At 45.3% G+C, this 15,799-nt stretch overlaps 1 protein-coding gene and 2 long non-coding RNA genes across 4 annotated transcripts in view; 1 reads left to right on the top strand and 2 right to left on the bottom strand.

Annotated features, from left to right (window-relative positions):
• col12a1a (collagen, type XII, alpha 1a) overlaps positions 1–15,799 on the bottom strand; it is an 82,205-nt gene that overhangs the window by 34,139 nt on the left and 32,267 nt on the right. For both annotated transcript variants that reach the window (XM_038271621.1, XM_038271619.1), the window contains exons 24-26: positions 14,832–14,977; positions 14,246–14,375; positions 14,006–14,142 (exon numbers count right to left, since the gene is read on the bottom strand). In XM_038271621.1, coding sequence (XP_038127549.1) covers positions 14,006–14,142; positions 14,246–14,375; positions 14,832–14,977 — 413 coding nt within the window. The remainder of the gene's footprint in view (positions 1–14,005; positions 14,143–14,245; positions 14,376–14,831; positions 14,978–15,799) is intronic.
• On the top strand, positions 6,066–6,379 carry LOC119774215. The gene is made up of 2 exons (XR_005279500.1): positions 6,066–6,102; positions 6,258–6,379. It is a non-coding gene; the product is annotated as an uncharacterized LOC119774215 (long non-coding RNA).
• LOC119774214 lies at positions 8,503–8,992 on the bottom strand. Its single transcript, XR_005279499.1, has 2 exons — positions 8,778–8,992; positions 8,503–8,669 (listed from the first exon to the last, which is right to left on the bottom strand). It is a non-coding gene; the product is annotated as an uncharacterized LOC119774214 (long non-coding RNA).

A 15,799-nucleotide genomic window follows, 5' to 3' on the forward strand; every position in this document is an offset into this window, starting at 1 on the left:
GACGCGTTCTCACCGTGACTCCCTGTTGCTGGTGCCTCGGCGTTAGCCGACTCCGACCAGCTTGTTTGTTCACTTTGGCAGCCGCTTCCGGGCTTGCTTTTGTTACCGTAGCAGCCGTTTTCGGGCTTGCTTTTACTTTGCTAACGTGCTTGGCTAGTTCTCTTGTGGCCTTGCTGCTGGGGAACCCCTGGTGGCGTTCTCTGCTCGACCGGGTCTCCCGATCTGTCCGCTCGGTGAGTGTCAAGAGTGGCGAATTCGGCTCGACCTGACCTAGCCCTGTGAGCGTGACATGTTGGACGCGCCGTGCTGTAGAGCTTGTTTGGCCCCTCTCCAGCTGGAGGATGGGCATGATCTGTGTCCCTCTTGTTTGGGTCTGGATCATTTGGAAGAGGCCTTGACTGATGCGGCATGCCCTAATTGTTCTGTCCTGCCTTTGTCCATACGTAACGCTCGTTTGGCTGGCCTTCGAAGCGCCAGCCAGCCTGTGAAACGTGTGTCTTCTGAGGCTATGGGGCCTCCACGGAAGAGGAGCAAGAGGAGCCCCAGGGTTCCGGAGGGCATATCTGGGCAGGTGGCCCAGCTCGCTTCTGAACTAGAAGGGATGAAGGCGTTGCTTGAGTCCCTTAGGGGCGAGCGTGGCGCTGACATGTCTGGAGACCCTGACCAAGGACATAGCGTTGGTTCGGGAGTCTCTGCTTTAGAAGATGATGCCATTTCCCTGGCAGCGTCTGGCACTGATTTTCGGGATCAATTTGACTCCGGCTCACTCCTCTCAGAAGCCGGTTCACATATCTCTTCTGGCTCTCAGTCAGAGGAGGATGGTTCTGTAGTGGGCGCTCTGAGAACTGCCCTCGCCCGGTTGCATCTGGATGCTCCACAGGACCAACCTGCGGCTTCCAGTGCTTTCTTTTGGCGTCCTACTGCTAGGGCGTCCTTTATGGTTCCCCCGTCTGCAGAGTATGTGAAGGAGCTCCATGCCTGTTGGACAGACACTAAGGCCTTCTCGAGGCTGACCTCTGACGGCAGGGCACTGGCGGCCATGCATGATGCGCCCAGTCTTGGCTTGGGCCATATGCCTTCGGTTGAGCCAGCCATAGCTTCCCTCATTGTGGCGCCGGATGAGGCTTTGAGGGCCAATGCCAGGTGTCCTCGTCCTCAGTGCCGTGTCACTGACGATCTGCTCTGTAGAGCCTATGACTCTGGGGCTCGTTTGGGGCGACTTGGGAATTCCCTGTCGCATTTATTACTCGGTCTCTCGGCTTCCTTGGAGGGCGTCGCGATCGACGCACCTACCCAAGGACTGATGGATGCGTCCCTCCATGCATTTGCTCTTCTGTCGAGGGAGGTTGGACGTGTCCTGTCTACCCTTGTTCAGGCACGTCGCCAGGTCTGGCTGGCTCAGTCTCCTCTGACAGAGGCATGTAGAAGGACCCTGATGGGCCTTCCAGTTGTTCCTGGGGAGTTGTTTGGCTCCGCTGCACTTGCAGCCCTGGAACGATCGGCCGAGGCCTCGCGTACCAGGCAACAGTTGGCCGGTCTGCATCGCAGACGAGCGCAGCGTCCTACTAGGAGTGCCTCTGTGTCCCTGTCATATGCTTGTCCTGCCCGGACTACACCTTGCTTGGGGCAGCCACGGTTTGCTGCAGGGCCTGCTGCCAGGCCTGCCCATGGCCACTACGATCCACCGAGGGGTCGAGCTAATGTCGCTCCTCAACCTGGGCGGGCAACTCAGCAACCCTCCCGCCCCCCGAAGGGCAGGGGGGCTCGGAGATGACGTCACTGGACCGGCGGTGGGACACTTTACCCCGGAGCAGCTCGGTTGCTGGGCCGCTCTTGTGTCCGATCCATGGGTGGTGTGTACACTTACCCGGGGTTACACGCTACAGTTCCGCCGCCGCCCTCCTGTCCCTGGTCGAGTCAGGATGACGGTGATTCGCGACCAGGTAAAAGCACAGGCTCTGAGCCAAGAAATAGACACCTTGCTGGCCAAGGGTGCTATTTTGCCCGTCAACCCCCTGCGGGACCCAGGGGGCTTTTACTCGAAGTATTTTTTAATTCCCAAAAAGACTGGGGGACTCCGCCCAATTTTGGACCTGAGGGGTTTGAATCTTTACATGAAGTCCATCCCCTTCCACATGTTGAGCATCAGGGACGTGCTTCAGGCAATTTCCCCAGGCGACTGGTTCACCTTGGTCGATTTGAAGGACGCATATTTTCATGTCCCGATTGCACCACAGCATTGGCGTTTTCTCCGCTTTGCATTTCAGGGCAGGCATTTTCAGTTCAGGGTTCTCCCGTTCGGCCTCTCTCTGTCCCTGCGTGTGTTCACTCGGTGCATGGCCGCGGCCTTGTGTCCTCTGCAGGCCAGAGGGTTGAAGATCCTGCCTTATTTGGACGACTGGCTCGTCTGTGCGCCCACAGAAGCTCAAGCTGCTGCAGACACGCGCACCTTGCTCGATCACATGGACCTATTGGGTCTTTGTGTGAACTGGCAGAAGAGCAACCTGATTCCGTCTCAGCAGGTAACGTTTCTCGGTATCACGATGGACTCTCTCTCCATGACTGCTCGCCCATCGCCTCAGCGTGTCGAGAGCATTCTGCAGATGCTGCCTGCCTTTCTTCCCGGTCGGGCGCCCCCCTTTGTTCTCTATCTCCGTCTGCTGGGGAAGCTGACAGCTGCCGCTACTGTAGTGCCCCTAGGGCTGCTGTCTCTGCGACCACTGCAGATGTGGCTCAACAGCCTGAGGCTGGATCCTTCTCGTGCGTCACACCGTCACAGGAAATTGCAGGTGTCCCCTCAATGCCTCGTATCGCTGGCTCAGTGGCGAGAGGCAGGATTCATGATAAGGGGAGTTCCGCTGGGTTTGCTGCCATCCCGTTGGGAAGTTGTCTCTACCGACGCGTCCACCACAGGATGGGGGGCCTTGTGGCAGCGACAGATCGCTCGGGGGACATGGTCTCCACAAGAGAGGCGGCACCACATCAACGCTCTGGAGTTGGAGGCTGTGCACCGCGCGCTGCGGCACTTCCTCCCGGTCCTGCGGGGAAGGCATGTCCTGGTGCGGTCGGACAACACGTCGGTTGTTTTTCACATCAACCATCAAGGGGGGAAAACGGTCTTTGATGCTACTGAGGCTGACCCGGGAGCTTCTGACCTGGGCAGCCCCTCTTTTTGCCAGCCTGAGGGCGACCCACATCCCGGGGATGCAGAATGTTCCTGCCGACATCCTATCCCGGGGGCGTCCACCACCCGGGGAGTGGAGGCTCCACCCGGATGTAGTGGAAACTATTTGGGAGAGGTTCGGGAGAGCAGCCGTAGATTTGTTCGCTTCCCGAGAGACGACACATTGCCCGCTGTGGTTCTCCCTGTCGGACAGTGCCAGTCCCCTAGGTCAGGACGCGCTGTCGCACGACTGGCCGAGGGCACTCCTCTACGCCTTCCCGCCACTTCCCCTGATAGGCCCAACACTCCTGAGGGTCCTTCAGGAGGGACATCAGCTCCTTCTGGTGGCCCCCCGGTGGCCAGGGAGGACTTGGTTTCCGATGCTGCACAGGCTCTGTTGCAGCTCTCCGATGCCTCTTCCCTGCAGGAAGGACCTGCTGTCACAGCTGGACGGTCGGATCCTGCATCCCAATCCCAGTCGCCTCCGACTCTGGGTCTGGCCACTGCAGGGCCCGGCGTTTCCTTCTCGGAGTATGGCGGGGACATCGGACACACGATGACTAACGCCAGGGCCCCTTCCACGCGTCCGGTGTACGCCCATAAGTGGAAGGCTTTTAGCCGCTGGTGTCAGGAAAGAAGTGAGGACCCTGTACACTGTCCTGTTTCTGTTATTTTAACCTTCCTTCAAGCACTGCTTTCTCAAGGTTGCTCTCCATCCACTCTAAAAGTCTATGTGGCTGCCATCTCTTGCTGGCATTCGGTGGTGAGTGGGGAGACGGTGGGTCGTAACAAGGACGTTTCCTTGTTTTTGAGGGGTGCCCGGCGTTTGCACCCTCCCACACGCCCTGTTGTGCCGGTGTGGGACCTTTCTATTGTCCTCGCTGCCCTGCGCTCTCCTCCCTATGAACCATTGGCGGGGGCAAGCCTTGAGTGTGTGTCGAAGAAGACAGCTTTTCTCCTCGCCATGGCCTCGGCGAAACGGGTGAGTGAACTACATGCACTGTCTGTTCACGAGTCCTGCTGCCGTTGGAACCCGGCTGGTTCGGGTGTTACTCTTTGGCCTAATGCGGCGTTTCTTCCTAAAGTGGCTTCACCCGCGAGCCACACTGTGCCCCTCCAGCTTGCTCGCCTTGATACAGATGGGCCTGATGAGCTTCTCTGCCCTGTTCGGGCACTGAGGACATATGTCAGTCTCACAGCTTCTCTCCGACAGGCAGATAATCTGTTTGTCTGCTACGCGGGGCCCCGCAAGGGGCAGGCCCTTTCTAAACAGCGCCTTGCGCGTTGGATTGTGGATGTAGTGGAACAGGCGTACATTCAGCGGGGCCTCCAACCCCCCGCTGGTGTACGGTGCCATTCCACAAGGGGTGTCAGTGTGTCATGGGCCGCTATGACTGGTCTCACTCTGGAGGCTATTTGCTCAGCAGCCTCTTGGTCATCCCCGAATACCTTTGCTAGGTTTTACAGGGTCAACTTGGCCACCCCTCACCCAATGCAGGGGATCCTGTCCCAGCGCACGCCATCTTCCCAGTGAGGTGGGCATGTTTGGGTTGTTGTTTCTGTGTGTGATTCCTCAGGACTCTGTTGGTAATCGTCATCCGTGCTTTAAGCACCGCCTCTGGCGGTCAGTAGGGATGAAATAGAACGAAAGTTACGACTGTAACTACGGTTCTATGAATCCCGGATGACCGCCAGAGCGCTCGGTCCCTCGGAATCATTGTGTGTTCGCGAGAAGATTAAGGGACTGAGCTGTCGCTGTCACGTGACTATATAGGCACACCGGTGTCACCGGGGGTCACACGTGACTATGTTGGTATAAGATTCTCGACCTGTGCATGCGCAAGAGTGATCATTCGTGCTTTCAGCACCGCCTCTGGCGGTCATCCGGGATTCATAGAACCGTAGTTACAGTCGTAACTTTCGTTCATCTCGCGCATGCTCTGTACGATCTCCAAGAAACAGAGCGGCGCGGTGTGCAGCCACAGTGGAGGATGCTGCTTTGCTTTGTGCAGGCGGTCTGGAGCGTCTGGATTTCGGGGTAAAACTCCTCTTGGACGCGATGGCGACTCTGCATCGAACAAGACGAACTCAAAGAAGAGATGCTAGCGGTAAATATATGTTCGATTACTGCCTGCTAAGCTAAAAGCAGCCTAGCCTAAGCTACCGGCTAATAGCAGCCTAGCTATTAGCCTATCTAGCCTAGCCTTGCAAGAACAAGCTTTATTAAAGTGTATTTTTTGTGATTACAGGAAGCAGTATGCCGTCTTAACAACTCGGAGACTAATTGCAGGCGCTATGAACCGGAGCAAGGGTAAGATTTAAAGAATATGCTTTCATTCTGCGGTAAAAGGTAATGGATACGGATAGATACCGATCATAGCTTTTACATTTTGTTTTCACAGACTACTGTCGCCTCACAATGAGGCGGTGACCTCCTATTTGCTCGGAGCCATAATCAGCAAGTCCAGATTTGCACGATGTTGATAAAGACGACATTGTGTGTAAGTGACTTGTTTTAATGTTTTCTCCTTCCTTGTTACTGTGACTTGCGTTTGATTTTTTATTTATACCACTCTCATTTGTTTTCCAGCTGCCTGTAAGACGTATTTTCAGACGGCACGCAGGAGCTTCAGATATAGGCTGCCAGCCAACACGCTGCGTGCGGAGGCTATCTGCTCGGAGTCGGGCGAGAAGAAAGAGGGTAAGACTTTATTTGGTGACTATTTTTCAGGTGCATTAATAGATGTGTTGTGTCCATACGCAGTGCGCTGATTCATTGTTTTTTTTTTCAGCTGCTGAAAGCGAGGCAGAGTGTGCTAGCAGATGAGGAAGTGGAACTCTGGAAGTCCACCTTCCTCGGCGGTGTCTCTGGATGGATTGTACGGTCGCCGCCATTTCGTAGGCCGGTGTGACAGATCAACTGGGGAGGAGATTAACTGGTTAGAATCTATGCGCACCGCAGATGTTACTGAAGCTTAGGTGGCTGTGTTGATGCCTGGCGAAAAAATATTCCTAACGTAACAAAACTGTTCGCCAAAAAAAATCAACCGACATATCTAATGAATTAATTTCTGTTTTGTTTTGTTTTTTTCAGATTAGAACGATGTGGTAAAGAACTTGTATCCTCAGCAAAGCAGATAGTGCAAAGAATCCCACACAGAGAACAGCGTCGTTCACAAGTGTAAAGAAAAAATACAAATAAAAGTCTGTCTCACACTGGAGTGTCATTTCTCCTGTTGAACGATAAGTTATAAATGAAAACCTGTAGCTTGCACGATAAAGTCCGCCCACTTTCTAAATTCCTGAATGTAAAAATAAATCCATTAATGAGGCCTGTCATTCAGAATGCACGTGTGTAAGCAGCACATTTTAAAGAAAAACTGACTGCAAACAGAACAATTGGGCTTCTCATCCTTCCAACTATTCCCACTTTATTTTTTGAATATTGACAAAAAGTTGTTTTTTTAGATTCAATGCGCTCATATTTCCTTTATTCTCCTGTCTGGAGTGGACACAAATACAAGTCTCTACTACGGTGTTGTTGTTTTTTTAGTGGATCCCAAAACTTTGTTCCGTATGATGAACTGTATCAGGTCAAACACCTTTATTTTTATTGCTATTGTGTTCAGTCTGTTTGTCTGTTTATAATATACAGTTATGAGACCATAATGGGCTGCTGATGAGCTGGTTTTACTGCCCCATGTGTAAAAAGGGGGTAAAATGTATTTACTTAGGCGCATTGCAGCTAATAGAATCTGAATCACATACCTGTTGATGCGGAAACTTTACTTTTTCAGTTTTCACAGTAGAATTTAAATCCCAGAGTTCGCAGCTACCGCTACGGTGTGGGTGTGAGTCGCCATGACTGCTTTATGTTTTATCTTGTAGAAAAATGCAGATATTATTAAACGAAGAACTAGATTAATTTGTGACGGGGTCCACAGCACAGCTGTTTGGAGAGATTAGTTGGCTGAGTGGTTGCCCGATCAAAATACCGCAAATGTAAACAAACGGGTCAGAATAAAGTTTATAATTTATCCTGGCCTAATATCTATCCAACACACGTCTGTTGTCTGTGGATAATGTGAAATATTATGAGTAATTTAAGTTTGGGGATCAAATAAATGCATCGTGAGGATCTGAAAGCGTCAGAATCTGCAGAGTGTCACAGATTAACTTGTGATCCAGCGGATCTGGAGGAATATGGGCTGTAAAACCCTCCATCTCCTGGGATGTTTGAATGTTATTATCTTATCCTCAATTAGGGTTGTAGCAGGCTACTTTAAATTTTTAACTGTTATTGTTGATTATTTTTCTTACCGCAAATACGAACCTGTCATGATGTGTGACCATGTTAATGCTGTCAGCTGTCATCTTATTCCCTTCTATTGTTTTGAGGACGCCACATTATTTGTTTTGCATGCAGAACAACTTTAAATCATTCGCGTTTTTCAAGTTACTGGCAATAGAGTATTGCTTTGTCTACTTTTTACTATTGGTCTAAATTGTTTGCTTCACTGGTACAATTAGAATGACAAAAAGCAATTCAGCACAAAACGTTGATTGCGAGGAAATGTTTGTCATGTCAGAGTTAGGAGATAATACTATCTTGCCCATTTGTGGAAAATCTGTTAAAATAAAAGGAGGGCATAAGAGTGTATGTGGGATCGAACCCTCGGCCGATGTTGTTTTGGTTTGCAAAGCGTCTATGTACCTGCTGAGCTATTGATATGAACACTCTATCTATCCCCACCTGCGATAATGAACCTGTTGCGTGTGTCTGCTTTGCCTGTTGAAGAGCTGGTCTTAGATCAACTGGTGACAGTTAGTGTTTCAGAGTCCGCTGTTCGCTTAAAACATGTTTGAATTCCAGAATATCAGATATAACTATCTTTTCCTTCTTTACTCTTAGAACAGAATGGGGCCTCCCCGTTAAGATATAGTTAGACAGTAGTTTATGCTATGCTATTAAAAAATAAAAAATAATAACCAGATCTTTTTTTTTCGATCAGATATCTACCGTAAAATCTCCCTTTTTTATTTATTCATTGTTTGGCTGCAGTCAGCTGGAGGCTGTGCTGCTTCTTTAAATGCTTTAGTACAGCAGGTTCTGCATTTGTTCGCCCCGATGCCCAAAATATCACATATATTCACACAATATATAAAATAAATTCAGAGATTTCACTCTTCCCCGCAGCAGTTATGTTATTTTGCTTTGTTCCTGCAACACATCTTAAACTTTAAAGACATTTACAACTCCTCTGGAAACGAGTTAGACTGTAAGTGATTAGTTTCCCTCCATATAAACAGTCGGCGCTTTTGAGAAAAAAAAAGGAACATTTGATTTTCGCTCGTTTTAATTTACAAGACATACAGGACGACAAAAAAATGCAGAACAATACACCGTTAGATGTTCCCATTGACCTTTTATTGCACTGGCTGTTTTTACTTCTCATACAGCTTTCTGTGGTTTTTCTACTCGGTTCTTTCTCTCATCGCTGAGGCTCTGAAACAAACAGATAAACAACAGCAGGACAAGTTCCTCAAATCTCTGTGTGCGGGTTCGGAGAAATCCCTAAAACATGCGATATGTTTTCTTAATGCAATTAAATACCTTGCTGACGGTGATTTCTAAAGATCTCAACGTATTTCGCATCGATCAGATAACAAGATAATTTGTAGTTCTTGGAGTCTACACGCAGTTTACTTCCTGTTTGAGGCGAGGGGTCCTGAAAAGCCCCGCCCACAGACACATCTGCAAAAATCAGCGGTTTTCCAGCTGCCGTCACCAGTTGATCTCCTCCCCAGTTGATCTGTCACACCGGATCTCACTGAACTCTGTGTTAAGCTGCAGTCCCGGTTAGAAGCGATGCCGAAGTACAGAGCCACGCACAGTAGGCGTCTGCACATCGGACCTGCCTCGGAGGGAATGCTGCCAGTTACCTCCAACCCCGAGGAAGCAAACGGACCCTTCACGGACTTTTAATTTTTAGATACGCATGTGTTTGGATACGCGTTGTATATAGTTGTGTGTGTTTCAATAAAGCTCTTTCTTTGCATAAACAGCTTCCTGGCAAATGTTCATTTCCTGTATAAATTCATTCATGTCCTTGATGGTAGCCTAATAATTGTGTAGTAGTGTAGGATAACATAAATACACACCATATGAATGAATAAATATATGAATGAATAAATATATGAATATATATATATATATATGAATGAATAAATATATATATATGAATAAATATACAGGTGCTGGTCATAAAATTAGAATATCATGAAAAAGTAGATTGATTTCAGTAATTCCATTTAAAAAGTGAAACTTGTATATTATATTCATACATTACATACAAACTCATATATTTCAGATGTTTATTTTGTTTAATTTTGATGATTACAAATGACAACAAATGAAAATCTCAAATTCATCATATCAGAAAATTAGAATATTACTGAAGACCAATAAAAACAAAGGATTTATAGAAATGTTGGCCAACTGAAAAGTATGAACATGAAAAGTATGAGCATGTACAGCACTCAGTATTTAGTTGGGCCTCCTTTGGCCTGTATTACTGCAGCAATGCGGCGTGGCATGGAGTCGATCAGTCTGTGGCACTGCTCAAGTGTTATGATAGCCCAGGTTGCTCTAATAGTGGCTTTTAGCTCTTCTGAATTGTTGGGTCTGGTGTATTGCATCTTCTTCTTCACAATACCCCATAGATTTTCTATGGGGTTAAGGTCAGGAGAGTTTGCTGGCCAATTAAGAACAGGGATACCATGGTCCTTCAACCAGGTACTGGTAGCTTTGGCACTGTGTGCAGGTGCCAAGTCCTGTTGGAAAATGAAATCTGCATCTCCAAAAAGTTGGTCAGCTGCAGGAAGCATGAAGTGCTCTAAAACTTCCTGGTATGTGGCTGTGTTGACCCTGGACCTCAGAAAACACAATGGACCAACACCAGCAGATGACATGGCACCCCAAACCATCACTGACTGTGGAAACTTTACACTGGACTTCAAGCAACGTGGATGAAGTGCCTCTCTTCTTTTCCTCCAGACTCTGGGACCTTGATTTCCAAAGGAAATGCAAAATTTACTTTCATCAGAGAACATGACTTTGGACCACTCACCAGCAGTCCAGTCCTGTTTCTCTTTAGACGCTTCTGACGCTGTCTGTGGTTCAAGAGTGGCTTGACACAAGGAATGCGACAGCAGAAACCCATGTCTTTCATACGTCTGTGTGTGGTGGTTCTTGAAGCACTCACTCCAGCTGCAGTCCACTATTTGTGAATCTCCCCCACATTTTTGAAGGGGTTTTGTTTCACAATCCTCTCCAGGCTGCGGTTATCTCTCTTGCTTGTACACTTTTTTCGACCACATCTTTTCCTTCCCTTCGCCTCTCTATTAATGTGCTTGGACACTGAGCTCTGTGAACAGCCAGCCTCTTTAGCGATGACCTTTTGTGTCTTGCCCTCCTTGTGCAAGGTGTCGATGGTCGTCTTTTGGACAACTGTCAAGTCAGCAGTCTTCCCCATGATTGTGTAGCCTATAGAACTAGACTGAAAGACCATTTAAAGGCTTTTGCAGGTGGTTTGAGTTAATTAGCTGATTAGAGTGTGGCACCAGGGGCCATCAATTTTGAACCTTTTCACAATATTCTAATTTTCTGATATGATGAATTTGAGATTTTCATTTGTTGTCATTTGTAATCATCAAAATTAAACAAAATAAACATCTGAAATATATGAGTTTGTATGTAATGTATGAATATAATATACAAGTTTCACTTTTTAAATGGAATTACTGAAATCAATCTACTTTTTCATGATATTCTAATTTTATGACCAGCACCTGTATATATGTAAATATATATATATGCCAACCAATCACGAGCGACTTTGCTTGTTTAAAAAGAAGTGGTTCCGTCCAATACTCAGTAAGAAAATTAAAGCCTGGCGTGGCCACGTGTGGTTTTGCTGCCAATCACGAGCGTTTTCATTTGTTTGAGAATAGTGGTTTCAGCCAATACTGAGAAGGTTATTCAAGCCAGACCTGGCCAGCCGCGCGGGTTTGCTGTATTCATATGCTAATTAGGGCCATTAGTACAGCTGATCGCTCTCCACATACGTCACGGTACGTTTTCGACAATTTGTGGCACGACAGACGCGGACAAGCACGGGTTGCAAATTGTCGGAAACTGACGAAAATCAGGCAGATCTGCGGGAGTTTACAGGGGTTTACGGGGACGAAAATCTCACTTTTCATGCAGTGAACATTGCAAAGAGGACATGGACTCGTACCTACAAACTGCTTCTATGTTTGCCTAAACTGACACAGGGATGGTCTCTCAAGAATCTAAAAGGAATGCTGAAGGTTTCACCAGGGGATAATTTGTCCTGCAATTTGTTTTGTGAGTGGCACACCGTTACTGGCTTCTATCAAACAAATCCTCAGTCCTTCAAGCTACTTTACATGTGTGCTTCTTTCACTGCAGTTTGGAGAACTGCCTCTATCTGATTTATGGTTGTGGATGAAGCAAAATGCAGACCAACGTTTTTTGCTGCTCCTGTCCGAAAACTCCCTAAAGGAGACAAGTAGCTATAAACTATTTGTCCACATTAACCACATGTTAATTCCTCCAAAATCAAATTCTGATATTTTCAAGCTCCTTTTGCTGGATAACAGAACATTCCCAAATGTCCGACCAACCATCTGCAGACTCCATTACAGTCAGAATAATAAAGTATCACCACAAAACTATCTATATAAATTCATCACTTTTGAGCCAAATGGGTCTAGCAGACAAACAAGTAATGCAGGAGCAGTAAAGCACTGGTAAAACATCTTGCTTGTAGGATTCTATTGACACAGGAGTGAAGAAGGGCAGGAAATTTAAACACGTTATTTCCTCTAAGGATGCACCGATTGCTCACCAAGGGACAGGTTTGAAAACAACTGTTTAACTGTTTAATTTCATTTCCCCCGATATTTGAACATATGATGACAAAGTGCCTCCTTTGCATTTAAAGAGAAATTGTTAGAAACTTTTAGAAAAGGCAAACAGTTATTATTTTACCTGCAGTTGATATCTTCTGCATCTTAATCTTGTTTACATTAATTGGTGCTGCAGGTTGACACTATTAGCAAACCCAGTGGGTGTAAAGAAAAAAGCAGATTTTCCACCGAAACAACTTAAATATCCAAAATGTCAAAAACACTTTATGTAAGCACCTTTTTTTAACCTTTAAGTTTTTATTAGTCAAACTTTTCTGCTTAGAGTAACTACGGAAAGCTAAATGTTATTAAAAAAACAAAACTCCTCTCAGTCTTGTGTGGAGTGATGATCACAAACCAAACAACCTATGACTAGATTTGTCGATTGCATCCCTAATTTCTTTAAGAGTATACGTAAAATCTAACTTATTGACAAAGATCACTTTGCAGCCTGAACAATACTCTTGTGGCTTTAACTCAATCAATGTGTCAATAATTTTTTCAATTAATCAATTAGTAATCCGATAGCCAAAGATTCCTTAAAAAATATTTTTTACGAAATTAAACCAGGTGAAACTAAAACTTCTCCACTTGCTCCACAGAGTTCTGGATGGAGCATATTGACACACGAAAACGTTCTTTTTATCTTAAGGTATAGTGGAGGACGAAAGTTGTAGGGAAGTCGTTGTTCCAACCGTTGCATTTCCAAATTCTCCCACGTGGTGCACGACTTTACACGAGTGAATAAAGTGAATGTGATTGGTCGATTATCAAGGGGGCGGGGTTGTTGTGGCGGAAGGTTCACAAGCAAGTTTGATCGTGGCTGGTTTGTCAGAAGCATCTTGCTAACCAGTTAGCAACTTAGTGCTAGTAGGTTCCCAATGGGAAATTCCATTGGGACCAAGTAGCACTCAATTGGTGACTTAGAAAAGACACTGTCAAGGAACGCTATGGACAGCGGAAACATGCAAGAGGAGGAGAGTTTTGTGTCGGAGGTCGTTGATGAGTCTCCTCCGTTATACATTTTTTATTTAGGGAAGGAAAGCGGGGACAAAGATGTTGTGGAAGAGGACGCCAGGGCGGCAGAAGCTTGGTTTGGTGTAGAAGGCTTACAGCCGTACATGTTTGAGCCCTTGCCTCGCAACGCTGCCAGTTCTGTTAGTTCTACGCTGCCGAAGACACAGACGTCCATCCCCGTGAACACTGGGACGGAACTCAATGGGAAAGGAAATTATTCTTATTTCAAGCGTTGCTTATATTAGTTGCGACATGAATCAAGATGCTATGACCGAAAAAATTTGATTGACAGGTGACCGTTGATATATGATTGGCCGAATTTAAGGTGTTCAGCCTGACGTATAACTAACCGGCCTGCATAAAATAACAAAACAAAAACACAGATTTTAAGACAGGTTTTTTTTTTTAAAACAGAAATTTTCTAACTTTTGGGACAATATCGTCTGATAAAGAGTACATTTATATACATGTTTAAGACAGAATTATTTGAAATTAAATATGACTTCCCTAAGACTTTAAATGCAAAATGTTTATATATTTTTTCAAGATTTTCATATATTTACTGCTCTAATTGGGTTGTTCTGCCAGTTAAAGGCTTATTTTAAAGTCTTTATACTCTAGTTAAGGATTAATCGATTACTAAATTAGTTGACAATTATGTCAATAATCAATTAGTCATGAATTATCTGACTGTTTCCGCCCTAGACCACATACATAACAAATGGCTTAAATGTTTCCCTGCATGAAAGGAATTGACACACAGCACTCGGGTAGAATGTCTGGCGAAAGGTTTGTTTTGTGAAGTTTGATAAAAATCAAGGACAAACTCACTTCTTTAGGATCTCCATCTTCAGCCTGGTAGATGACTTTGTATTTCCGAACAGCTCCAGGAGCAGCGTCCCAGTACAGCACCATGGTGCTATGGGTAACATCACGCACTCTCAGTTCACCTGCTGGTGGCATGGGCACTGAACAAGAAACCAAAGGCAGGATGAGTTTCAACCCTATTTATACATAAAACTAGTGAAATTTGACAAAGTAACAAAATTATAATGCAAGAAAGCAGCATACAGGTGACACCCTGCTGGGTCAGTGGTTCGCTGGCTGCTTCTCCATAGAGGGCAAACAGAGAGAGCGTGTAGGCCGTGTTTGGAATGAGCCTCACCAGCTGGATGTCTGTTGTACCTGCTCCAGCTCTCAGCTACAAGGCAACCAAACCAAACAAATAACAAAGAGGTCAGAGAGGAAATTATTGCCTCTAAGAGATGCAGATGTGCATAAGGTCAGTGAGTAAAATCTTTAGCTTTGAGGACATCTGTTAGATCTGGTTTTAACCCACCGGGTTTGACACTTCATGAGCAAACCCTGACGTTCCCTTTGCAGAGTGAGCTCATAGTTAATCCACCCTTTATGAGACTTACAATGTCTAGCTTTTATGTCAGCTAATCAATGAGAAATGACGGATTTGTACAAAGTGAATTAACTCAAGGAAACTGAATTATGTCCAAAGAGAAGAAGTTTATCATATAAAACATGTGTTATTCAAATGAATATGTTTTGTTGCCATTTAAAATGCCTTGTTTGATGAAAATTGATTATAAATGCTTGTCCTCCCTTGCATTGCCAGGCTTTTTTCTTAGTGTAAAATCAGCATTACCTCCTGTTCAATGGTTGGCTGAGTGGCGTTGATGGCGCTATAGAGCAGCATGTACCCGGTGGCGCCCTGCACCTCCTCCCACCTGACCCGCATGGTAGTTGTCTGTTCATCGTAAATGGTCATACTGCGCACAGCACTCAGAGGCACTGTGTGAAAGACAAAGAAAGAGAAACACCTGAGCTGCTTTCTTTCAGCATCCACTCAGAATCAGAGGTAATTAGTTACTGGTTACATTTACTCAGTTACATAAAAAAAAATACTTTCAGGAGTTTTACTTTTACTTAAAAAATATTAGTATTACTACTTCTACTTGATTAAAAGTTCTGGCTACTCTTTGCATGTGAGTAACTTCACTGCAAAATTGATCTAGACCCAATTCAACATTTATTAAATTAGGTGTATTTGCCTTTAATCTGAGTAGGTTAATTAGACGATCTGCCAATGTAATCTTAAAATAAGATACTTTAATAATATGCACTTAAAACAAGATAATGCAAATCTTTTTTTCTTATTTTAAATGTAAATTTTCTTGTTCCATTGGCAAAGTGTTTTACTTTCTTCCTCAATTCAAGAAAAAATGCACTTATTTTAAGAAACAATTACTTCTCTAGATTTTGATTTTTTCCAGTGTTGAGCTAATTGGAGATCAGGTTAAGATACAATAGACAGTAGAAAGGTAATAAGTTTTATGTAGAAAAAATGAATTTGAAAAAGTCTTTCTCTGTGAATTTTGTGAAAATGTATTTTCTTTTATTTTTTATGCATCTTAGTCTTAGCTGATCCAACATAGTGATGTTGGTCCAATTATTAATCAGTACTTAGAAGCTTTTTACTAAATACTATTTATGATTGATTTCTTGCTTGAATACTTTTATTTTTATCTCAGTATTCAAATGTTCAAGAAGTGCTTTTAGATACTCTACCAACCTCTGCTTAGACTAGACTTAGGCATAGGATTGGATCTAATA

This window comes from Cyprinodon tularosa, unplaced genomic scaffold (assembly GCF_016077235.1).
Source record: "Cyprinodon tularosa strain WSP-4 unplaced genomic scaffold, ASM1607723v1 ctg80, whole genome shotgun sequence".
NCBI classification, from domain to species: domain Eukaryota; kingdom Metazoa; phylum Chordata; class Actinopteri; order Cyprinodontiformes; family Cyprinodontidae; genus Cyprinodon; species Cyprinodon tularosa.